Source organism: Dermochelys coriacea, chromosome 16 (assembly GCF_009764565.3).
Source record: "Dermochelys coriacea isolate rDerCor1 chromosome 16, rDerCor1.pri.v4, whole genome shotgun sequence".
Taxonomy (NCBI): domain Eukaryota; kingdom Metazoa; phylum Chordata; order Testudines; family Dermochelyidae; genus Dermochelys; species Dermochelys coriacea.
In genome coordinates this window covers 6,794,180-6,819,668 of record NC_050083.1, presented here as the reverse complement: position 1 = coordinate 6,819,668, position 25,489 = coordinate 6,794,180, and the positions used below count along the sequence as shown (strand labels likewise).

Here is a 25,489-nt window from a genome sequence, read left to right as displayed (position 1 = left end):
TGGAGAGGTACTAGGATACTCAGCGATGTGTAACAGAATAAAACCCAGACACTGACAGTGGGAAGTTCCCAGAGTTTTCCATCAGGGTTGTGCCTGATGTTCCTTTGAGTTGGCCTTATACGGAATCTATTTCCAAAGCAACCCTGTGAATTTAGTAAAAGGGCTGAAGGTGCAACACAGCTGAGGCTGAAAGGCAATTATGGAGCTAACACAAATATGCTGGGGGAGGTAACCAATCTGTTGCACATTTAGAAACAGAAACTGGAAGCAGGAGGTTTGAAGCTAATAGCAGTAGCAAGTTATAAACCATATTATCACCCCTGCCTCTTTGTAGGAGAAAAAGATCAGAGATCTAGCTGGACACTTCCAAATTATACCTGTTGACTCAGATCAGGGTTACCATACCGCACAACAAAAAAAACAACAAAAACCCCAAGACCATTTAGCAACAGAGCAACTCACTGCAGTGCATATACGTTACCAGGCTAGGTGTGGATTTAGGCATTGTCTTCCGTGCTCTATGGACCTTGACTTCAGCGTTCGTTGCGGTGGCTTTTTTAGCATCCATGTCCTTACTCCCCTCCCCGAGCTTGGCTGGCATGGTGGCTTGCATCTGAGAAAAGGCGCTCAGAGTTCTCCCTTTGCTTGCTCCACCTGGGAGGGTTTTCGCAGCATGGCCAGTGAGAGAAGCAAAGGTGCCTGTAGTCCTTAGGGGTTGCTCTTGCACCATCTGCTTAGTTAAAATATATCCATTGCTCCCCGTTACAGAAGTCTGCGTGAAGTCATTAGCTTTCATGTGGTTCTGCTTCCCAGTCTCACTGTCTCTCTCCGAAATGCCATTCTCCGCTATCCTATTTAATTTAGTACTGGAGTCCTGCTGGCTCACTTTTGTATTGTCCTGAGTGTTTTTAGTTGGGTTTGGGTGGCTACCAGCTTCATTGCGCTCACAGGAGCCATTGGTTTCACCATCTGCCGTCATTTTTGGTTCCCCTACTTGCTTTTCTGTAGCACTTTCATCTGCAGCCATGGCATTAAAACCTGGAGACAGAGGGCGAGAGAAAGACGGGTTACAGGTTAGTGAGCCTCAAAAGGAAGATATGGATAACTGCCTTAGTAAATATGTCACAGCAAATCCCCCTCCCACAAAAAAACTGGAAGCCATTTTTACCCACTTGGTTATTTTGGGCTGGCTCCTCAGCTACTGTAAGTCAGTGTTGCTCTTCTGAAGTCAATGGAGCCATGACCTCTTACATCAGCTGGGGATCTGGTCCCTCACTTCTAACTATAGGTTTTCAAGGTAAAAATACTCTTTAGCAGTCCCAGTAACTACCTTTATTTGATCATCCTTCAACACCTAGCATGTAAAAAAAAAAAAACCCACTACCCAACCCTGCATGCCTATCTAAGGCAAGGCTCTCGTTACAAAGGTCAGAGTTACACCAGAAAAGTTTTGCCGGTATGGCTACACCAGCAAACTCTCCCAGGGCAGATGCAGCTTATACTTGCTAATATCGCTTATACTGGTTTGGTGAGTGAAATAGTTTTTTGCTGGTGTAACTGTGTCTACATTAGGCCTTTTGCTGGTACAGAAACATCATCAAAACCATCACACTCAGGGTGGATTTGATTTAAATCAAATTGATTTAAATCATGATTTAAATCACCAGTCAGGAAGACTCGATTTAATCATGGATTTCTACATGGAAGTGCATTCTTGTTGGTAGTTATAATCTTAATACATATTCTTCGCTCCTCAGAGATAGATGTAACTTCATTTTTAGAAGGTACACACTATACATTTTTAAGTGATTTATTTTGAAAAAACTTTTCAGATTAGTTTTACAGCTATTCAGAAAATGAATGATTGTTTGGTTATTTCATTTACCAAAGGTAAGTGAAGCAGATATTTATGAAGTCATTGGGAGGTGAACTATCTCCAATTCAACAGGTTAATCATTAATATTCGGAGGATTTTCTTGCCATGCTGTATTAGGAGGAGATCATCATCAGACAGACATTTCAATTGTTTTATTGAACTAAAACCAACAACATTATGTATTCTGGATATTTTCCTTCAACAGCAAACATATAATATTTTAACAAAACAAGCATATGAATTTTTGAATTTAGTTAAACATTCAAGTTTTTTAAAATCAGGTTTGTTTTTGTTAAAACTGTTTTTAACTAAAATAGTTAAATGAAATATAAAAAAAAAGAACCCACAAAAATTAACTCGACGATGTCAGCCAGGTCAACATGCGAAACTTAAAATATTGCCTTCTGCAGCTAACTCAGTAGTCTTCACCTTCATTTTCCTGTTTGTTCATAACCTGGAAAAGAAAAACCAGCTTTCCTGCTTTGTCAGGTCCCAAATGATTTCTCAGTTTGGAATGAATTAGTCCAAAGGAAGAAAATATTCTTTCTACACAGGCAGAAGACGCTACTGCTGTTAAAAGTGAGATTATCACTTCAACAGTCTCTGAATTCAAGTGCTTAAGTGACGTCCACCAGTTCACTGGTGTGACTTTCTTTAAAACATCATCAGGAATGCATCCAATGAAGCGAGGTGTAGCTCACGAAAGCTTATGCTCAAATAAATTTGTTAGTCTCTAAGGTGCCACAAGTACTCCTTTTCTTTTTGCGAATACAGACTAACACGGCTGCTACTCTGAAACCTGTCATATATTTCTTGAATGGTTCACCCTGAGCTCTGAAGTTTATTACAGTTGGCATTATGGAGGGATGACTGCTGGATGTCCATGTCACAGCCAACTCCTTTTCTTCAGCAGTTAAGGTTTGACCCTGGTACCGAGTATTGAGAATATCTGCAAGAAAATGAGCTGCAGATAGTGCTTGTGCCATTCGGTTTTTTTAATGCTTGTAATTTAACTCTGTCATTGCATATTTCTCTTTTTAAAATCTCACTCAGTTCCCTCCAAATTTCAACAGAATCAGCAATAAAACGGCTATTTCCCTGCGTTTTGTGCAAGGCGACAGAAACAGGCTTCGGGGTCCTCAGCCTGGGTTCAGCGCGTCTCTTCAGCCCAATGTTGAGAACTTTGGCTGTGACGGTGTCACCTGTTTTTTCACGATTTTGTTCACAAACTGTCATCAGATTAGGCCAGTTCTTGATCTAGTGCTCAAAACAATCCACTACGGAGTTCCAACGCACCTCTTGTGGGAGAGTTAGTTTGGTTCCTCCCACTTTTTTCAGAGTAGCTGCTGCAAAGTGGTTGTTACGGGAAGTATTTTGCAATTTCAACAACATCAGCCTTTATTTCTGGAACATTGAAGTCTTTGGCTAGGAAGTGCATCAAATGAGCACTGCAACCGCATGTTTTCAGCTTGGGACTCTCTTCACTCTCTTCTAAATTTCTTCTCATCTTGGATACATTTGCAGCATTGTCTGTGACCAAGCTGCGTACTAGACATTTGAATTTTTTTTCCACAGTTTGTTATAGCTTTTACTGCTACTTCTTGTAAGTATTCTGCTGTATGTGCATTTCCTGATGTATCAATTGTTTCTGTAAGGAAGACATTCTCTTCTTCTGTTGTCACACAAGCACATACAACAGGATCATTGTGGACATTGCTCCACCCATCAATACTCATGTTAACAATTTCACCCTTTAGACATTTTGCACACTGCTCAATTTCTCTTTCATACACTTTATCCAGCAATTTGCCTGAGACATCTGCTCTGTTTGGTGGACGGATCCTGGTCTTAATGACTGAACCATGTTAATGAAGTATGGGTTCTCAATCATACGGAAAGGAGAGTTTGTTGCATAAACAAACCGGGCAATTTTTTCATCAATTACCTCTTTTTGTAATCTGTTGGTTTTTATCACAAACTTATCTATGATTGTTTCTGGATGATGGAGTTTTTTTTTCTTTTTGCTACAGGTGGTATACTGTGGCTATGTGACATACATGATGTAAAAAACACTATCATTGGCAGATAACTCTGAAACTATAGAAAATGATGGTGATCTTGAAGGTGGATAGTCTTCAGAATCCTGTATGTTGAGGATGGATTCTCCTAAACAAAATAAGTCAATGCAGTTATTTAATTATTATTACCATACTACTCATTTAATATTACTCATTGCATTCACTGACACTCGGTACTACTTTAAAGGTGAAATTGTTAAAGGAAGATCTGCCTATTTCAGCTATTTATTTTTTATCACAACGGCATCTAAAATGATAGTACAGCAACGCCTCACTTAAAGTCATCCTGGTTAATGTTGTTACATTGCTGATCAATTAGGGAACATGCTCGTTTAAAGTTGTGCAATGCTCCCTTCTAACGTCGTTTGGCAGCCGCCTGCTTAGTCCACTGCTTGCAAGAAGAGCAGCCCATTGGAGCGAGCTGGTGGGGGCTTGGATCCAAGGTGGACCAGCAGCTCCCCACTCCCCTAAGTCCCCTGTGCAGCAGCTGTCCAGCAGGCTAACAATTGCCGGGAAGTTCAGCTGTCCCTCCCCCCACTGCCATGTGCTGCTCCTGCCCTGGGAGTCTCCTGTTTGCTGTGCGCGCGGGGGGGAGCGCTAATGTCAGGGTATCCCTCTCCCCCAGGCTCCTTTACCCCATCGGGCCATCTCCACAGAGTGTGGGGAGGACACTGACAGGGCTCAGGAAGGAGGGAGCTTGCTGGCAGCAGCTGCTGCCTCAACTTGCTGATCTACTTAAAAAGGCAGTGTACTTCGAGTGGGGTCAGTGTACTTAAAGGGGCAATGCGCATCTCTCTCTCTCTCACACTCACACACACACACAGAGTGTGTGTCTCTGTCTGCCATGCTGTCTCCCCTCCCTCTATTCATGCTGCCTTGTAGAGTGTGAGGCTACACTAACAACATGTTAACCCTTGAGGGCTCAGCCAAGTGCTAGTTCATCATTTAGCAGTAAGGCATTCCCTGGGAAATATCCCACCCTCTGATCTCATCACCTCAACCAAGCTTCACAATAATCATTGCTGTGTATAGTATTAAATTGTTAAAACTTATACTATGTATGTTTGTGTATGTAAGTATAGTCTTTTGTCTGGCAAAAGAAATGTCCCTGGAACCTAATCCCCACTATTTACATTAATTCTTATGGGGAAATTGGATTCACTTAACATCGTTTCGCTTAAAGTAGCATTTTTCAGGAACATAACTACAATGTTAAGAGAGGAGTTACTGTATCATAGAGTAACAACTGTATTTTTTGCTCAAACATGAGAATTCAAGAATAGATCAGAAGGAAGACATGCAGTCCTTAAGAAAGAAGTATGAAATAAAGAAGTTTACCAACCTGAAGATCCTGCGTGTTCAGACATGTTCCTTTCATCATCTTCAACGCAGTTTCCTCCTGAGAAGGAACACTTCTCATGATGTTGTTTCATTCGGGCAATCAGGCCTTGCATTTCTTTGTTGCACTGTTTGCATTTTGCAAGCGTACCTGTCTTACCCACAGGTAGAGGAACTTCATTAAAATATTCCCAAACTGGATCATTTTTACGGCCTGCTGCCATTATAGGTTTTCCCTTCTAGTAAGAGAATGGTATGGTAGATCTCAAATCAATGACGGCTACACTCAGAAAGACCTCAAAACTTCTGGAATATGCTGCTCAAACAGTTTCACTTTTGTTTCTACTGCCTGTCCTTCCTTTCTCACATTTATTGCCAGACTTCTTCTCCTTGTCCAGATCTATTCCGCACCCAACTATCTTCTATTCATTGAACTTTTTGAGAGAGAGGTAAGGGATTGACTCTGTGTATACAAATTTGCAGAGGGACAACATGGTTGAGGTCTGTTATTTCTCACCTCTAAATGTAATTTAATTTATTTAAAAACATTTTTGCTGTTAACAAGCATGTTATCTCTGGAGACACAAATCCACAGTTTGAGAACTGCAAAACTAAGCATCTCTGATGGTATCTTCTAGACTGAGCACTGACTCCCACTGGGTAGATAGAAAGATTAACCTAAATAATCTATACAGAAGCCTCTGGAACCCTATAAGATTGGGTCCCTAATCCATGAACTATTGGAACTCATTTACAAAACTTTTCTTAAACGTTACATGAATATATTGTCTCATACTATAGAATTAGAATTTATAATCTCTATTCCATTATGAGATATCTTTGAGCTATAATGTATCTTAATTAAAACCATCTTTAGATAGGCTTTTTTCCCCTCAAAAAGCATTTTAACAAAAAATCTGATTTAAATAAAAAAATCCAATTTAAATAAAAATCAGATTTTTTTTAATTTATTTTTATCCACCCTGATCACACTCTGACCGACTCTACTATACCAGCAAAAGCTTCTACTGCAGATGTGCTCAAAGAGTGTTTAGCTTCCCTAAAAAGCATAGGATCGGCACACATGGTTTCCTAGCAGAGGCATAAGGTAGAGTAAACACAGTGCCAAACCACTTTTAACACAGTTCTAGGCTAACCACATTCATCGAATTCAAATTACAGTGAGATCTGTGCTAACAAACTGAACGAAAAGCTCATTCACAACCAGAACAGGAAGGGGTGTGTTAAAAGTTCTTTTCTCCCTTGCAAATGCACCCCCCCCCCACACCACACACACACAGATTGTCCCATCCGAGTTGCAGCTCCAAGTAAAAAGGATCCAAATATGAACTACATGTGAAGCAGAAAAGTCGCCAGCCAGGAAAACTAGCAGCTCCCTGGACAACCGGAAGCGACAACAATTCACTGGCCTGTTCTGTGGAATGATCAGGTTGACTTAATATCAGGATTCCTTGTATTGTTTTCCTTCCCAAGGCCAGACAGATTAAGAAGCATAAGGATAAAATACCAGCTGAAGCTTTGAGCTATCTGTTTAACTGGGCTCTCAAGGCAGGTAGGACTAATTTATAACTTGTTTGGTTCAAATTATGTATTGGTAATTTTAGGCTGTAATTTTTAGAAGGGCTCAGAACCTTCAGCAGAAACTAGACTTTCAGAACAACTCAGCACATTGGATACGGAGCTGCTTTGAGAATCTGGCCCTTTAGATCCATCCAAACAGTCTCTTAGGGGAATCCTGCCCCTCTCTTCTGCTTGGGGAAGCAGTGGTGTGGTTCTATAGCATGGGGACAGATTTTGGACTGCACAGAGGGATTCACATACCAGGAGCGCTGGCTCCGAGCTCAGCTCTACCAGGGTTTGCCGAGTCCCAGTGCAAAGATGGCACTGGACGCATGGCAGGGGCTGGTGAATCTAAGGAACAGAGCAATAGCTGCAAGAACCAATGTACCTCCAAGACTGCAACAGGGGCTGGAGAACAACCTCCGCTGCCACAAAGATGGCAGCAATGAAGAGTTCTCTCCTGGAGTGGAACCCAATGTCTAAGGCAGGGGTGGATAAACGACGGCCCAGGGGCCGCACGCGGCCCTCCAGACATTTTAAACTGGCCCTCAAACTCCCTCCGGAGAGCAGGGTCCTGGGCTTGCCCTGCTCTGGCACACCAGCTGGGGAGTGGGGTCAGGGGTTGCCCCGCTCCGCGCGGCTCCTAAAAACAGCAGCATGTCCCTCCTCCAGCTCCTGTGTGTAGGGGCAGCCAGGGGGCTCTGCATGCTGCCCCTGCCCCAAGCGCTGCACCCGCAGCTCCCATTGGCTGGGAACCATGGCCAACGGGAGCTCCAGACGTGGCGCCTGCGGACGGGGCAGCACGCAGAGCTGCCTGGCCGCGCCTCTGCATAGGAGCTGGATGAGGGACATGCCGCTGCTCTGAGAGCTGCTTGAGATAGGTGCTGCCCAGAGCCTGCACCCCTGATCCCATCCTGTGCCCCAACCCCCTGCCCTGATCCCCCTCTTGCCCTCGAACCCCTTGGTGCCAGCCCAGAGAACCCTGCTGCAACCCCAACCCCACATCCCCAGCCCCACCCCAGAGCCCACACGCCCAGCTGGAGCCCTCACCCCCTCCCACACCCAACCCACAGTTTTGTGAGCATTCAAGGCCCACCATACAATTTCCATACCCAGATGTGGTCCTCAGGCCAAAAAGTTTGCCTATTGTCTAAGGGAATAGGAGACTGATTTGCCCCTAAATTATGAGATATTTTTTAAAGTATTCAACTCATCTTTAAAACACTGTCTGCAAATAGGTTTCACCTGGAGAGTCACAGTGGCATCGGACTGTTTCACTTACACACACACCATATCAGTTCTAGCACTTGAAACACTCAGAACGTTTCCTAGCACTTCCACTTCTTCTAGTCATCAGCTGAGCTTTAAAATGTTTCCCCATCAGAGCCATTTGCCATTAGTCCTAACACTGATGATAACTCTGCCTTCTAAAGCTCTCACTCATTTCACGTTGAAATCAATGGATGTTTGGCACTGAATATGGTGCAGGAAAGTATCTTCATGTACATGGCTTCCCCATGGGATCCAGCTCCGAGGCTGTGGCCTGGCTAGGAACCTCCATCAGGAATGCTCTCTCTTCCCACACAGAGAAGGTCAGGCATGTTAGAGCTCCCCAGGTGGATACTGCCAGTCTATACTACGGACAGCTGAGTAACTTTTAGAAATAACTCACTAGTATTCCCTAGAGACCCTGCAGGAGAGCAGAGGCAAAAATATGCCCCAGCCATGCAGCTTCATGGATGTGCAAGCAGGCTTCAAAGCCAGAGCAACACCCACTCTTACCACTCGGGATAGCTTCAATTTACTGTAGCATTCACAGCTTAAGAAACCAGTAAGATGCAGAAGGCATGTGCTTTTGCCAGCTGTGATTTAAAAGGAGGAAAGACAAAGAATGGATTTTTCTGTTACTGTCCAAAATCACCGAGGGGAAACATTAAGCTAAAGAGAAGAAGAAAGCCGACAGCCCTTTATGTTCCCCATAGTTTGCATTTTTAAATTGGTCTTGGTGTAGCCATTTCAATCTTCATTTCAGCAATGTTAGCACTGGGAGAAACACAAAATTATGGGTCGAGACTTGCATGGCTCTGGGAGTGGAGGGTTCTCAGCGTTTTGCAGGAGGCACTCAGCACCTGGCAATATAAGGCCCTAAATACAGGACAGATTTACGCTGCTGACAATTCCCATTGAAGCAAACAGATAGCTTCTGCAACTGGCAATCGTTAATCTCTCTGCTCATTCAATTTAGCTGCCATTAAAGTGACCAAATCAAGACAGATTAGAGCAGTGGTTCGGGGCCCACTGGGGGGGGCCACAAGCAAGTTTCAGGGGGTCCACCAAGCAGGGCCAGCATTAGACTTGCTGGGGCTCAGGGCAGAAAGCCGAAGCCCTACTGCCTGGGGCTGAAGCCAAAGCCTGAGTAACTTAGCTTCACAGGGCCCCCTGTGGCATGGGGCCCCAGGCAATTGCCCTGCTTGCCACGTCCTAGTGCTGGCCCTGGCTTTTATATGCAGAAAAACAGTTTTTGTGGCACAGACGAGCCGTGGAATTTTTACCGCATGTTGGTGGGGGGCCTCAAAAAGAAAAAGGTTGAGAACCCCGGATTAGAGCACTACACTAGGGGAAAGGATAATTGTATTTCTCCATAACGGACGCAGAGACTTTATGAAAAAAGCCACTTGACTGAAGTTTAAAAAGGAAAAAAAAAAACCCTACAATTTTCTACTTTTAATAAATGTTGAACATAAGAATGGTCCTTCCTGGGTCAGACCAAAGGCCCATCTAGCCCAGTATCCTGTCTTCTGACAGTGGTCAGGGCCAGGTGTCCCAGAGGGAATGAACAGAAGAGGTAATCCTCAAGTGATCCATCCCGTCGCCCATTCCCAGCTTCTGGCAAGCAGAGATTAAGGACACCATCCCTGCCCATCCTGGCTAATAGCCATTGATGGACCTATCCGCCATGAATGTATCTAGTTCTTTTTTGAACCCTGTTATAGTCTTGGCCTTCACAACATCCTCTGGCAAAGAGTTCCACAGGTTGAATGTGCGTTGTGTGAAAACTCCAATCTGATGGGCTAAACAAATGCCCTAAATGCTCTAAACAAACAGACAAACGTTTCCAAACCTTGATTACTGGAAATTGTACAAAGTGACAAAGGAAAATAGTCCATCTTCTGTAGAGTACTATGGAACTTTAGAACTTGACAGTAGACCTATGGGCCTCTTTTTCCACTGTGCTGCACCTTGTGCAATCATGTACAGCAAGGCACAGTGAATATTTCTGATTTCACAGATTTCAAGGTCAGAAGGGACAATTGTGATCATCTAGTCTGATCTCCTGTGTAACTCAGGCTATAGAACGTCCCCAAAACAATTTAATACTGTGTAAGCGAATGTACGTGGTACAGAACGATGCAAAATCTGCCCCTTTGAGCTTCCCCTTTGAGCTTCCATCTACAACCCACTTATTTGCTGCTCAGTGGAATGAGTGAAACGTATTATAGGGTCTGACAATCTAGTTTCTAGTGGACACGTGTCAATAGCAAAAATTGGGATCACAATGATCATCTCTGGGCTCCCTGGTTGGCGATGCCAACAGGGAGGCCAAGGATTTAAGATGACCAGAGATTAAATGTCCCTCTCATCTCAGGTCAGGTTTGAGGCATATTGTGGAGGAGGCTTGTACTTCAGCTGTCCGTGAAGTACCTGCTCTGGGGGGAAAAAAGATAATCAATCTTCAGAGCTGTTGACCTGCTATTTTTCACCAGCACTAAATTGAAGAAAATAATAATAAATTCACTAGTGTTTAAAAAAAAAAAAAGTTGGCTGCTCGCTCAACCATGTTTTTGCACTGCCCAAATCCCCTGTGAGAGCTACCGGGACAATGCCTGATGGCCTGCATGAGCTCATTCAGGAGTTGCTAAGGATTATCTCAGGTCCCTGCCCAAGCCTCTAATTAGAAAGACCTCCCACTAAACTCCAGTTTGTTTACACATGAAGTATGTTACTGAATGCCCACGTGGGCTTGTGTGTAATGACACAGCTTCTTGAAGACCAATGGAGCGGCAGAAATTGAACCTCTAATCTCCGACGTGACATCAACAGTAGATCCATATCGAGGCTTGATGTACACAAGTGTGCTGAATCCAGTGTCACATAAATATATGTTCGCAAATGGCACCAGAAGTTTCAAGGCGCACGCTGAGAGTGCAGGATATTCATTCTTGATAGTGAACCAGAACACCGGGAGAAAGTGTTGGGCATAGGTTCCTTGCAAGAACTGATCGCAGGAAATTTCAATGAACTGTTTGATTTCAGATGCTGGCAAATCCATGGCATCTGGGGCTTGCACTGAAAGGGGTTTGCACCCAACTGGACTTTGTCATGTCCAAATCAGGGAAAAAGCACATAAATTGTTCCTCCATCTGCCTGAGATGCTCAGCAATCACCTATGTGGGTGGCTGATCAATTTCATTGTCAGCCAGGAACTTGCAAAGCTGTGGGAAGGAGTCATAGTTTGTCTTCAACAGATTATTCTTCCAGAAAACAACTTTTTTCATGAATCTTGTTATTTGATCACTCTGCTGAAGGATGTGGGTGTTCTTTCCTTGCAGACCTTTATTCAATTCATTCAGTTTCCCAAATATGTCTGGGACATAGGCATATCTTCCTTCGGTCACACAGAAAATCAATTCACTCTTTTTGCAATCCATTGCATAGGCATGCAGCTCATCTCTCAGTTCAAAAAATTATTCATTCCAGTATTTTTCCTCACAAGAGCTAAAAAGCTTCAGTGTGGAACTCCACTATGTTCTGATTGGACCCCATGCCTTCGCACAATTGTGCAAACACACGCATGCAAAGGGGGTGAGTCTTGCTGTAGTTCACAATAGACAAGACCAGCCGCAAAACTTCACCTAGCTCTGGACTCAGAGCTTTAGAGGCCAGCTGTTCTCTGAATCATGCAGTGAGTCTATACAGCAGACGGAACAACTTTCTTCATCAAAGCACACAGACCTGTTTTGTGGCCTGCCAGAGACAGAACTCCAACTATACAGAAGCCCACCAAGCGATCAAACAAGATACTTTTGTCTTGCATGTAGCACATGGAACATTCCTTGTGCCATCTTGTGTCCAGGAAGATGGAGCTAGAACAGAATGTTTGCAAGAATTGCACCCTCCCATGTATATTTCACAAAAGTCAATAAATGTGCATCATGACCTTCAGGGCTCATATAAACATGAAGCTCAAAAGCATCCGTTTTTCAGATGTTCCACCAGTGTGTTTTCATGATCTGCTGCTAACACCTCAAGCCTTTGCTTCACTGTATTGTTAGAGAGTGCTATGGCTTTGAGTTAGTTTGCCTCAGTTTCCCTTCACATTATCTTCACCATATCGATTGCAGTTGGCAAAATCAAAGTCTCTCCAGTTGTGTGAAGCCTCCTGGCCTGTGTGATGTGGTAAAATACCTCAAATTATGCCTTCGCATAAGCGCAGTCACAGACAGACATGGCTTTCTTGAATGGCACTTGCTGATGCGAAAGTTCTTCTTTCCAGTGCTGGAAAAATGACTTGGTTTGCCTGAGTGTTCCTTCTGAAGGGTTTCCAAGTGTTTAAGTTAGTTAAGTTTCATGCTTTTGCTAGATAATACCACGTGACATAGCCAACATTTTGGCCTTTCTTCATTCTTGCCAAACTCACCGATGAAGCCATACTAAAAGAAAGCTTCATAATATTTGAGAGCACGTTTCTTGCTCTCCTTTTTCATTCATATCTGCATCACCAAACTCACTGCTGGAGGTTGCAGCAGAGATTCTGCATAAAAATAACTCCACTGTGCCTCTTATCACAAATCAGAAAGACGAATTTACTGCTAGGCAAATGTGGCAGGACTTACGAAGGCCCCATGTGGTGATACTAGGGAAGCAGAGACAGTGACTTACAATGATTCTTTATCAAGTGCCAACAGGGTATTCAGGGCAGCATAAAAGAAGGTATGAGCCCTGCCTTAAGGAACTTACAAGCCAGTGCAGAAAAGGCTAGCACAGGCTCCTTAGAGTTCAAACAGAGAAGATGCTCTGTTGATAAAGCTGCTGCTTGCAGATAACGAACTTCTGGATTCAAGTCTCTCCGCCGGATGCTTGCACAGTCGGATGGTGCAAATGGAAAAATGGCATCCACACAGCCAACATGTCCACACCTCCTTCACAAACGCCATGCCAGAAGGTCACCATTTTACAAAATAGTGGCCTACGCTCAAGTGTGACTTCGCACATGTGGTGCGTGCGGTGTTGAGGCTGCCATTTTGTACATCAGCCTCCTGGCACAGCATGTGTGGAGCAGGTCCGGACATGTTAAGGGTCAGATGGCATTGTCTCGTGGGCTGAACCTGGCTCATTGGACCCATGACGCTATGTGTGCTGATTGCACAGCCCCAAATGGGGATGCAATCCAAATTTTGAGAACTGCTGGCTATGCCCTGAAGCCTGAGGCTTTACAGACTTTATACATTTTTCAACTTCTCTAATAATACTGTGAGTGATCTCACTAGCCATATAATATGTCTCATCCTTTTTAGACTCCCGTTAAGATGCTGGTCTCGCTGGTATCTTGTGGCAATGAGTTCCACAGGTCACTTAAACAGAGCATAAAGCATTTGCTTTTTAAAAGTGTTGCTTTTCTGTTTCGTTGAACATCACCCTCTCTCATAATATGTGAGCGAGGAGAACGGAAATGTCTGATCTATCTGTATATTTTTACCATGTCTTGTTCTATTCATCTCTTCTCTGAAGAGTCTGTCTTTTCAATATTTCCTCATATGAAGTTGCTCCAGGCCTCCACTCATTTTCCTCACCCATCTCAGACCCCCTTCTGTTTTTGCTGCATCTGTGTGGTTGTTGTTTTTTAAATATGGAAAACAGAACAAAGCACATTATTTCATGAGAGGGCGTACCCCCAATTTATACAGTGGCATCGTAATATTTTCAGCATTATTTTCTATTCCTTTCTTTATGCATTTGAGAATTTTGGGGGTTGGTTTTGTGTGTGTGTGTGTGTGTGTGGGTGCATGCGAGTGTTGATTTTTACCCCACTGCACACTGAACAGAGGATGTCATTGAACTGTGTGCAGTGATGGCCAGATCTGTTTCCTGAGTGGTTACAGTTAATTTAGAAACCAGAAATGTGTCTGAGTGGATACATATAATCAACAAAGAATTTCATCTCTTCACTTTTGCTAGGTCCTTCTGAAGTTCTTATTGACTTGCCATGTTTTAGCCAACCTCAATTATATCTCTCGCAGACATCACCCACTTGTGGCACCATATGTCACTCCCGGTAACGGTACAGCCACACTGCCAAGCAATCAAAGGACTGGTAGCACAGTTAAGAGTACAGATGCTGGCTTTAATCTAAATATCCCAGGTAACAGCAGTCATGTAGACTTGGCACCCAAGCTTCAGCACGGGCTAGCAACCAAAGGACGTACCCAGGGTCCCTGGCAGGCTTGAGTTAGTAGCTCGCTGGTAGGCTTACCCATGCTGCCAATCATTCCTTCACTGTGCATGGTTGTGACTCCCCCACTCTCCTTTCAGACACAAGGAAAGAAACAGTTCGTGTTGACATTTAAATGATCACCACTGGGCCAACACCTCATTGAGATGAATGGGGCAGTTCCCACCTCTCCTAGCTATTGCTCCTGCATCTCTGCAGACATCTCCTCATTGTTCACACTCCCTGTCTGACATTTTCTTTTCAAGCATAACAGCAAGAGAGGGGTTGGGTTTTTTTAAACAAAAGCTGAGATTCTGAACAAGGGACTCCTGAGAGAAGAGCCAATATGCCATGCCACCTCATATCCCAGCATAGTTCGTGCTCCTTTCTGTCGGCTTTGCTTGTGTTGGATAGCTGTCTTTCAGAAGGAGTCACATTTGGCTCTGGCGCAGAGATAGAAATGGTTTGTGTTCCTGGTCAGCCTGCCAGTAACTGTCCCCAGACAGACTGTGTAGGACTAGGTCTACTTGATCCTGCCATAGTGCAGGGGTTGGACTTGACTTCTCGAGATCTCTTCCAGCTCCACATTTCTATGATTCTAGGACAAAGGGGCTACGGCTCATGCCAGCTGCTCTGACTACAGCCTGAGGGGAACAGTACTACCTCTACAGAGACAGCTAAGAATGACTAGGTCAACATGACCTTCTCCCCTTCAGTTCGTTTGTGGCTTTCAGATGGGCAACTAACTCCCTTAGGTCCTGCTGAAAACCATAGACTTCTATCCTCAATTACACTAGCCAGGAAAAACAACTAGGGGATAGATTTCAGAGTGGCAGCCATGTTAGTCTGTTAAAGTTGTTAGTCTCTAAAGTGCCACAAGGATTCCTCACTGTTTTAGCTAGGGGACATGAACCCTCATGCTTCTGGGCATAAGCCAACCACTATGACTGGGCTGAGGAAAACTCTTCTTGCAACTGAATGCTCAGTTGTCCATTATGAGGGTTTTGTACATTCCCCTGAACCATAAGGCATTGACTTCTACTGGAGACAGGTCACCCAGAAACTGCTGGCCCATCTCCGTAGCCCAGGAAGGGCTAACACCACAGCCAGGTTTCTTTCAGGCCCTTACTGCGGAGCACAATTAATTTGAACACAAACACACACCAAGGAACACCAAAACCAAGCTATTTCCCTGACCTAAACTGGCTAAGGGGCCCAGAGCTCTCTCCCACTGCATCTCTCAGACCGGCTCCAGGGACAGCAATGGACACCAACCTCCTGACTGCAGCTTCCTATAGGCATCATGGGTCTGACAACTGAAGAAGGGTGGCTGGCAGCAGGCGCCCTTGGCCCATAAAGGGGCAGACCACCCTGTTACAACACCTGACTTCTAGCTCATCCTCAGACAGTCGAGAAGCTGCAGTAGTTTTACTCCCTTGTGTGTATTATATTATAACCAAAGCTTTGCAGTGCACCTGTATAGTTAATCAAGATACAAGAGCCATTTCCTCAAGATCAGATTGCCTTGCTGAATTCACTTTTAAGAAGAGGTCGTTCAAGGGTTTGTGGCTCTTACGGTTTGCTGGTAAAAAAAGAGAACTCTTTCCTTCTCAGAAAAAATAAAACAATTAAAGGAAATACTAAAGCAGAGAAAACCCCAGTTGAAAGAAAAAGGAAATTGAAATGGGGATGCTAAGTGAACAAGCACCAGTTAGTATTAAACTCTGGATCAAGATTTTGTATTACAATTAAGAGGAAGACTCCATCCATTTTGTTCAGCCCAGAATTAGTAAAGTTTTGATGAACATGGGTGATTCTTTTCTTCTTGGTGAAACAGAACTGAAAACATCAGGCCTGATCCTCAGCAGGCGCAAGATATCGCAGCTCCCAGACTTCAACTGGTCTCTCACTGGGAGCTTTCCATCTGCTGGGCTGAGCAAAACAGGTGCAGTCTGCTTTGAAAGACCGAGCGAGATGTAGCCGGTTACTCTGCATTGTGAGCATTAGGAGAAGAACTGAAGTCATGCCGATGTAAGAGATGATTCATTAGTTTGTTATGCACTGAGACAAACTAGATATGCCCAACCTTAATATAACACAAGAACAACTTTTTTTCCCATTCACCCCTTTTCCCCCCAAAGAAAGGACTGACCTGAACTTTTACCCATAGAAGAACTGAACTGACCCTTTCATAATGAAGGTTCTAGTCACCAGTTTGCTATTCTCTTGTAGCTTTTTTCTATCTCTATTGTGTGGCCTTAGATAGAAAGGAGCTTTTAGTCTACACATGCAGCAAATACTGGGTTTTACTTGTTCTGGGAGCAAGTCCCAGGCAACTGACAGATGTGCGAAGTTTAAAGTTTAATTATTTCTCATTTTTGTGCTGCTAGGCTAAAGCCAGAAGAGCCCCGCAAACAACACTGCAGAACCTTTCCTTCGAGGAACTCAAAGCACTTCATGCATTACGCTTCCCAAAATGCCTCTGAGAGGTAGCTTTCTTCCCGTCCTACAGATGGAGATAACTGAGGCACAGAGAAGTTGTATGACTTGCCAAGGGCCATGCATGAGTCAGTGGCAGAGCTGGCACAATCCACACTAACACAAAGCAGTGTTGTTACAAATAACTGCTCCTATGTGGATCTGAATTGATGTGGACCTCTGAAGCTCAGGTCAAGAATTTCCAAGTTGTACATGTGTATAATCCATGCTCTTATGCGTTAGCTCAAGCAGTAAAGGCTCCAGCTTTTAGCTCCAGCAGACCTGGGTTCAAACCCTGCAGACAACCCATCCAGGGATGTCCTTACAAAGGAAACAGAATCCAGATCAACTCCTTTTCTAATAGAAAAGAGTTCTCATCCAACACGAGACGGCCAGCAGTCTCATGCTCTTTCAGACCTGATCATATGAAACAGAAGCTTCTCACTGAATCTTATTCTTGAGCTAGTTGTGCCCTATTTTACGGATCCAAGAGATTCAGGAGTTGAGAGACGTTCCAAAGAAGCATCCAGACTTCAGGGTATTTCACCAAACCAAACCTCCCAATCTGGGGAGGTGCCCTTCCATCACTGCATCATATACTACCTCCAGAGAAAACATTTCCTGACAAATTGTCAGACAGTAATAATTATTTAATGTTTGGGAAGCACTTAAAAATGTAAATCATTATATAAATGATATGCATTATTGGTAATGGAATCGAGGAACATTACTTAATTAAATTCATGTGGCATCAATGTTGGTTTATGAAGGTCAGGTTAGAACTATATATACAAGACACAAAGCCAAATAATCATGTAAGCCATAGTCAGACATGTTAAAATAACGAGTTAATACAAAAAAACACAATAGAGAATGGAAATGACATGTCTGGGCCTCCATACTTGAAATATTTTGCCCCATATCTCCATAAAAAAGCTGGCAGACTGAAGGAGGGAGGATGGTTTTAAAGTCCAATACCTCGGGAAGCACCAAGACTGGAAATGCACGTTTTATACCATTGCACACATGGTATAAAAATTCTCCACTTCCCTGTGATACACAGTATTTCCTTTTAGCCAAAAAACAGTCAAGAGGTATCAAGACTTTCAAGTAGCACTCCATTCTGATCATCATCTTGGTTTTTTAACCCATCAAAATCTAGAGGTTGCTGTCCGAGACCAGCTAGAGCTAGAAAGCAATGCTTTGCATCTTGCAAATGCAGCTTCATGTCCCACATCCAAGCGATAGAAGGCACCACAGCCAGATTCTCCTCTCAGTTACACTGTTGCAAAGATTTACGCACACATATAACTGACTTCAATGAGATTACTCACATGCTTAAAGACAAGCATGGGTGCAAGTGCTTGCAGGATTTGGTCATCAGTCTCTAACTTGAGCGATTTGTAAGAAAGCGGTTTCTAAAAAACAAACAAACATCGGCCAGGGAACTCTGTTCTGCGAAGAAGGACTGCTGGGAAGAGAGGGGTCCACTTGACCAAGAAGGGGAAGAGCATCTGCAAGCACTGGCTTACCAACCCAGTGAAGGAGGCTTTAAAGTAGGTTTAAAGAGGACAGGTGACAAAAGCCCACAGGTAAGCATAAAACAGTGACCTTAACACAAGTGAGGGCAGACATGGAAATGTACACTAGGGTCACAGGACTCTACACAGGAGCAACAAGAGGGCAATCAGTGAGGCAATCTGCTCAACATCTTAGATGTCTATATACAAATGCAAGAAAAATGGGGAATACACAGGAAAACCTGGCAGTATTAGTACATAAGCTAAACTAGGACTAAATTGGCATCATTGAGAATTGGTGGGATAAATCTCATGACTGAAATACTGATATAGAGGGGTATGGCTTTTTCAGAAAGGACAGACAGGGAAAAGAGGGAGGTGGCATTGCATTATGCATCCAGAATATATACATTTATTGGAAAAGCAATATATCAAATCCGTCAGTAGAACATCAGTAAGTTCTTGGAATGTGTTGGGGACAACTGTGTTTTAGAAAGTGGAAGGAGTAACCAAGGGGGCAGCGATTTTAGACTTGATTCTGACCAACAGGGAGGAATTGGTAGTGAATCAGAAAGTCGAAGGCAACTTGGGCAACAGTGATCATGAAGTGACAGATTTGAAGATACTAAGGAAAAAGTGCAGCAGAATAAGGACAACGAACTTCCAAAAAGTAGACTTTTAACATAATCAGAGACCTGGTAGGTAAAATTCCATGGGAAGAAAATCTAGGAGATAAAGCAGCTCAGGAAATGCCAGCTCTCTGGAAGGAGACAAGATTAAAGGTACAAGTGCCTACTATCCAGTCGTGAAGAAAATTTAGGAAGAATAGTAAGAGGCCAAAATGCTGCATCAGGAGCTCTTGAACACCTGAAAAATCAAAAAGAAATCCTACAAAAGGTGGAAACATGGACAGCGTGCTAAGGAGGGGTACCAAAGAACAGCACAAGCATGCAGGGACAAAATCAGAAAGACTAACGCACAAAATGAGTTACACCAAGCATAGGCCATAAAACTTAGTAAGAAGAGGTTCTTCAAATACATTGCCAGCAAGAATATGATGCAGGAAAGTGTAGGTCCTCTACTTAGTGGGGAAGGAGAGCTAATAACTGATGATATCAGGAAGGCTAAGGTGACTAATGGCTATTTGACTTCAATCTTCTCTGAAAAGGTTAACAGTGCTCAGATACTCAACACAATTAATATTAACAAGGGGGAAGGAATGCAAGAGAAAACAGGGAAAGAACAGGTTAAACGATATTTAGGTAAATTAGATACATTCAAGTCAACAGGGCCTGACAAAAGTCATCCTAGGCCCATGGGACTTAAGGAACTAATTGAAGCAATCTCAGAACTGCTAGCAATTATCTTCAAGAACTCACAGAGGATGGGTGATGTCCTAGAGAACTGGTGACAGCCAAACATAGTACCTATCTTTAAAAAGGGGAACAAAGACAACCCGAGGAATTATAGACAGTCACCATAACTTTGATACCCGGAGAGATACTGGAACAAATATTTAAACCATCAATTTGTAAGCACCTAGAGAGGATAAGAAGGTTATAAGGAATAACCAGCATGGATTTGTCAAGAAAAAATCATGCCAAACCAACCTAATTTACTTTAACAGGGTAACCGGCCGAGTGGATAAGGGGGAAAACAGAAGATGTGATATATCTTGATTTAAGTAAGGTTTCTGATGCAGTCCCACGTGACATGCTCATAAGCAAACTAGGGAAATGTGGTTTAGATGAAATTACTATACTGTGAGTACACAACTAGCTGAAAGACAGGACTCAAAGAGTAGTTCTCAAGAGTTCACTGTCAAATTGGGAGGGTATATCTAGTGGGGTCCTACAGGGGGTCAGTCCTGGGTCCGGTACTATATAATATTTTCATAAATGACTTGAATAATGGAGTGAAAAGTATGCCTCTAAAATTTGTGGATAACACCAAGCTGGGTGGGCTGCAAGCACTTTGAAGGACAGGATTAGAATTCAAGATGACCTTGACAAATTAGAGAATTGATCTGAAATCAACAAGATGAAATTCAATAGAGACACGTACATTTAGGAAGGAAAAATCAAATGCAGAATTATTAAATTAGGAGTAACTGGCGAAGTGGTCATACTGTGGAAAAGGATCTGGGGGTTATAGTGGATCACACACAAATTGAATACAAAAGTCAACAATGTGATGCAGTTGCAAAAAAAAAAAAAAAAAAAGGCTAATGTCATTCTGGGATATATTAACGGGGTGCCGTATGTAAGACATGGGGGATAACTGTCCTGCTCTGCTCAGTGCTGGTGAGATCTCAGCTGGAGTACTGTGTCCAACTCTGGGCGCCACACTTTAAGAAAGATGTGGACAAACTGGAAACGGCCCAGAGGAGAGCAACAAAAATTATAGAAGTTTTAGAAAACCTGACCCATGAGGAAAGGTTAAAGATATTGGGCATGTTCAGTCTTCAGAAAAGAAGAGAAAACTGAGGGGAGACCAGATAAGGCTTCCAATATGTTAAAAGCTGTTTGTTATAATGAGGGTGGTGAACAATTGTTCTCCATGTGCACTGAAGGTAGGACAAGTAGCAATAGGTTTATTTTGCAGCAAGGGAAATTTAGGTTAGATATTAGGAAAAACTTTCTGATGATATGAGTAGTTAAAATTCTGTAATAGACTTTTAAGGGAGATTGTGGAATCTCCATCACTGGAGGTTTTTAAGAAGAGGTTGGACAAACACCTGTCAGGGCTGGTCTAGGTTTACTTGATAGTGCCGGGGGCTGGATTTGATGACCTCTTGAGGTCCCTCCTACATTTCTATCATTCCGCGATTCCATGGTGGATTGAAGAGAAAGGGAAAGTTAAATGGTGCTCATATTGGTATGAATTTTAAGGTCTGATATCTCATGTCCAACCAGGACTAGAAACATTTTGGAGGGGCCAGTTCAGTTCTTTTCTAAACCCCAGTCCTGGACTAGGGATTAGAACAAAATTATGCCCATCCATGCAGAAGCAATGACTTCAGTAATGACCCCATGAAGGCAAAAAACAAAAAAACAAACAATAAGAGATATAGGTTTAAATATGGAGATCAATATTAAATCCTCAGATTGCATGTGCATGCGTGCCACACACACACACACACACACACCCACACACACTCTGACTCTGGCTGGAAATACCTTATGTGATGAAAAGCAGGATGTGCACTGCATCGTTCAAGGTAAAGGAGATCCCCATAATGACAGGCCATGTCCCAGTCATTCCCCAGTGACACCATTGCTTCCTGAAGCAAACAGCAAGCTCACAGGAAAGCACAAAACAAGCTTCAAGACATTAAAAAAAAAATCAAATTTGATCATGAAGCAATTAGCAACCAACCGCATAGGGCAAGAGCCACTCATTGTCCCCTGAGTGAAAATAGTTTCCAGAAGCAACTTGCTGGATTCTCTAGTATCTAAGGAACTATTTGTTACTAGTATTAACATTAGAGAAATAAAAGACAGACTTCAGTTCAAACTAGTTATGGATCCGGAGATCAAAGTAACCTAGTCTCCTTTCCGTTTCAGAGGCACATCAGAAGCAGCAGTGAGAAGCGCAATTCTCGTGATGGGTGGGAACAAAGTGATTGAGATCTACATCTGCATCCTTTGGGGTGCAGTCCTGCTGCTGCAGAAGTCCATGCAGAGTTCTGCCATTACCTTTTTAGGGGAGCAGGACGAGGGTCGTTAATACACACAGCTCAGCTGTCACTAATCTATTGCTTCATTTTAACCATGCCAAATGCGGTGTCCCCACTGATGAGGTTTGGTCCCAGATCAAAGCATACACTTACCTTCCTCTTTACTGTTGGTAATATCTTTCAGCAGCTCAGTCTTCATGCAGACGTCTTTCCTAGTCTCTGCCTTACTCTGCACTGCTCGCTGGGGTGCGGGAGGAAGGACAGAAACAATTACTGTTTAGCCCAGTATCCATGCACTATACATTTTAACAAGAAATAATGGTGAAAATATCCTTTTTACATTCCCATGCCAGGGCAAAAAAAGTCATGGGTAAACTGCAGAGTGAAAACTAACAACTCCAGGAAACTGCCTGCAAGATTCAGGTCAAAGATCAAAAATTCAAAGGCTTGCTAGAGCTGGCAACACATCTCATTTGTGTGTATTTTCTTGTATAGCTGAGACCTAAGATCACATGGGAAAAAGATGTGGATCAAGATTTTTCACTAGTGATTTTGGGTGCCCACCTTGACACACTCTAAAAGAACCTGACTGAAGGTGTCAAGATGGGTATCTCACAAAAATGAGACAATCAGACTCACTTGTCACTTTTGAAACTATTGGCCACTGTGCCAAGAACTTAGCCAAGCAAAGATGATAAACATAGGTGTTTTTCCCAGGTTAAAGAGACACAATTTGTAAGAGTTAAGCCTTCAATCTAGGAAAGCAACAGTTAATACATAATTTAAGTTTATTGAGTTTAATGGTATCCATTTCTCACCCTAATCTAACTTCTACAGTTTTTGCTTTTTTTAAATGAACACCTGCTATATTATTCAGCCACCGAGGCACTTGGCATCCCGCTGCTATATGGGCTTGGTAGCTACACTGCTTATCTTATAAATGCCTGGCCATAAAGAAAAGCGCAGCAGCAACAGAAAGGAAAAGGGTATATTTAAAAAAAACATAGGAGAGGAGCCTTTTGACACAATTCTCTGGCTAAAGTGACAAGCTAGTTTAAAGAGTGCACATGGCAATTGCCTGGCAAAGCTGCATCTGGTTAATGCAAACAGAACTGTCTGTCTTAAGGGCTGGGGAATGGCAAGGGTGAAGGGTCCATTTCATGCTGTGTGCATCACAGAAGAAGAATAAGCCTAGGTCAAGCCAACTGTTGTAGGCCTCCACAGAGCACAGATGGTGCCTGCAGCCATGCAAATCAAAAGGTTTAAAGCACATTGGGCGATAAGGAAAAAAAAAAAAAACCCTGCCCATCTCCCATAAAGCAAACAAAGGTGATAAGATATGAACACATGCAGTATTGCCCTTTCCATTGTCATTTAAGTCTGAACCTTCCAAGGCTAGCAACACAGCTGATCTTGGTGTTACTATAATCAGCCACCAGGCAACTTTTGTTTCCATATGAACTCAGGGGCACTGCCAAGTTCCTCTAGGTGTTACAGCAGAGAGGCTCTCCCATTGTGTATTGAAAAAGCCCACCTGGTCCATTTAGTAACCATCCTGTAGGGCCCATGCTAAGGTCACGGGCTAGAGGCTGTTCAGGAAAGAGCAGGGAAGGACACCAAGGCCACAGCATAGAGGGTTAAACAAAAATGCTGGCATCATCTGAAAAGCAATGGATAACTAAGCTAATCAGAGGAGAAAGTCTTTAATGGCAAGGAAATCACCACTTGTAAATGTTTCCAGGAAAAGCTCCCTTTTTATCTAGAAAAATGTAGCAGCTACGCATCAAGGGCCCAAGTCCCACCTGGGGAGTTGAGGGCACTCTGCATCTTGCAGGATTGTTCCCCAAATGAGTAATACGTGTCCTGTGCAGCCCTCACTCCACGCAGGTGCATTTCCAGGAGATCCCATTTGAGAGGAAACACAAACATTGGACACATTATTTTCAGATTTTTTAAAAAAGGCAAAAGTGGGTTGTTTTTTTTTTAAAAGAATGATGTAAACTCTAATTTAGCCATATGATCAACCTGCCTAAACAAGACAAGCTTTGGCCAAAGGGACACATGCATTTTCCACAGTGAAATGAGCATCAATGCTGCCTGAAGTTTGAATGGAGGCCAACTTCATTTTTGGTAAGCCAAGAGTTAAAACATATTCTTGATACACACATGTATACTTAGGTCCCAATTCTCATCTCCCTTGCTCTGGTGTAAATCAGGAGCAAGCCAATGGTATTATACAGGTATAAGACTAGCGCAAGCATGAGCAGAATCAGTCCCATGGTATCTACACAACGATACAGACCCAGGGGTTTTTGCTCATGAAGAATGAACACTCGTCCTTGCTACAGCAACTGGAATAAAATAAAGAGTCTCAGTATCTCTAACAGGGACCAGTTTGTTTTCAGAGGTTTATGTTATTCAAATAAAGCCCTTTTATGTTCCCACCTTTAACATGATTCCAACTAAAAGCCTCAGGATTTCACATAAGCCATTTTTGCTCAACTGATTTACAATCTCTTTCCTTCAAAATTTGACACCTCTATCCACCCCCACAAAAAAAATTTCACATACCCCCCCTTCATCCTTTCCAAGGTATATTTTATTGCCACGCAAGAGAAGAGGCCTAAAGGAAAGTCACTGCTAAAACTCTGAAGACTGAACTGACCATAGCAACATGTCTCAGCTACTGTAATTAACAGGAGTGCCCTGCTGCCCAGAATTCTTGCAAACAAAACCAGCTTTCTAAGTGAATTCCCATCATCATAAAAGAAACTTAGCAGCACTCTCCATTTTCCCAGTTCACAGCCAATACACCTGTGCCCCGCCAGACAGTTACTCTACGTTGCTTTTGACAGGCTCGCATGGTCCATATTCCAGAACCACATCCAAATAGTCCTCATTAACAACATCAGTTCCACCACTTTCATTTTTCATTAAAAACCAAGACAAAACCCCATCATCAATGTCAGAAACAGCACAATGCATCTTTGCCCAGTGGGAGGGAAAGACCACGGGAAGTTGTGACGCATACTTATCCAAAGGAGGCTACACCAGACAATTGCTGCAAAGCATTCGAAGCCTGCCTCCCATAAAGCCTGGGGAGGAGGCAGCTTTCCTCCTTCTAGCTCTATCAAAAGTCAGTTGCATCAACTTTATGACAAACATTTTCAGCCTGAAGACAGTATTCACACAAACAGAGCCCTGCAGAATCCACACAACCAACACCACACACACTCCTCCAAAATCAGCAGGATTCCAGTTGCCCATCCATTTCCATCCAGCACACAATTTCATCCAAACTTGGTAGCAACAACTTGGTTGTAAGTGTCAATACCTCCATTTTTTTCCCCTTAAATTCAAAGCAAACTTCCCTTTTTGCTCACACTCCACCATGCCCCAATCTGTCGGCTCCTGATTGGCAGAGAAATCTTATACCCACCCTCCTAGCAG

General features: G+C 43.2%; 1 protein-coding gene across 1 annotated transcript in view; it reads right to left on the bottom strand.

Moving 5' to 3' along the window:
• Window positions 1-25,489, bottom strand: part of EHMT1 (euchromatic histone lysine methyltransferase 1) — a 129,245-nt gene that overhangs the window by 75,429 nt on the left and 28,327 nt on the right. The window contains 2 exon segments of the mRNA XM_038374319.2: window positions 482-1,038; window positions 22,193-22,280. Of these exon segments, the coding sequence (XP_038230247.2) occupies window positions 482-1,038; window positions 22,193-22,280 (645 nt within the window).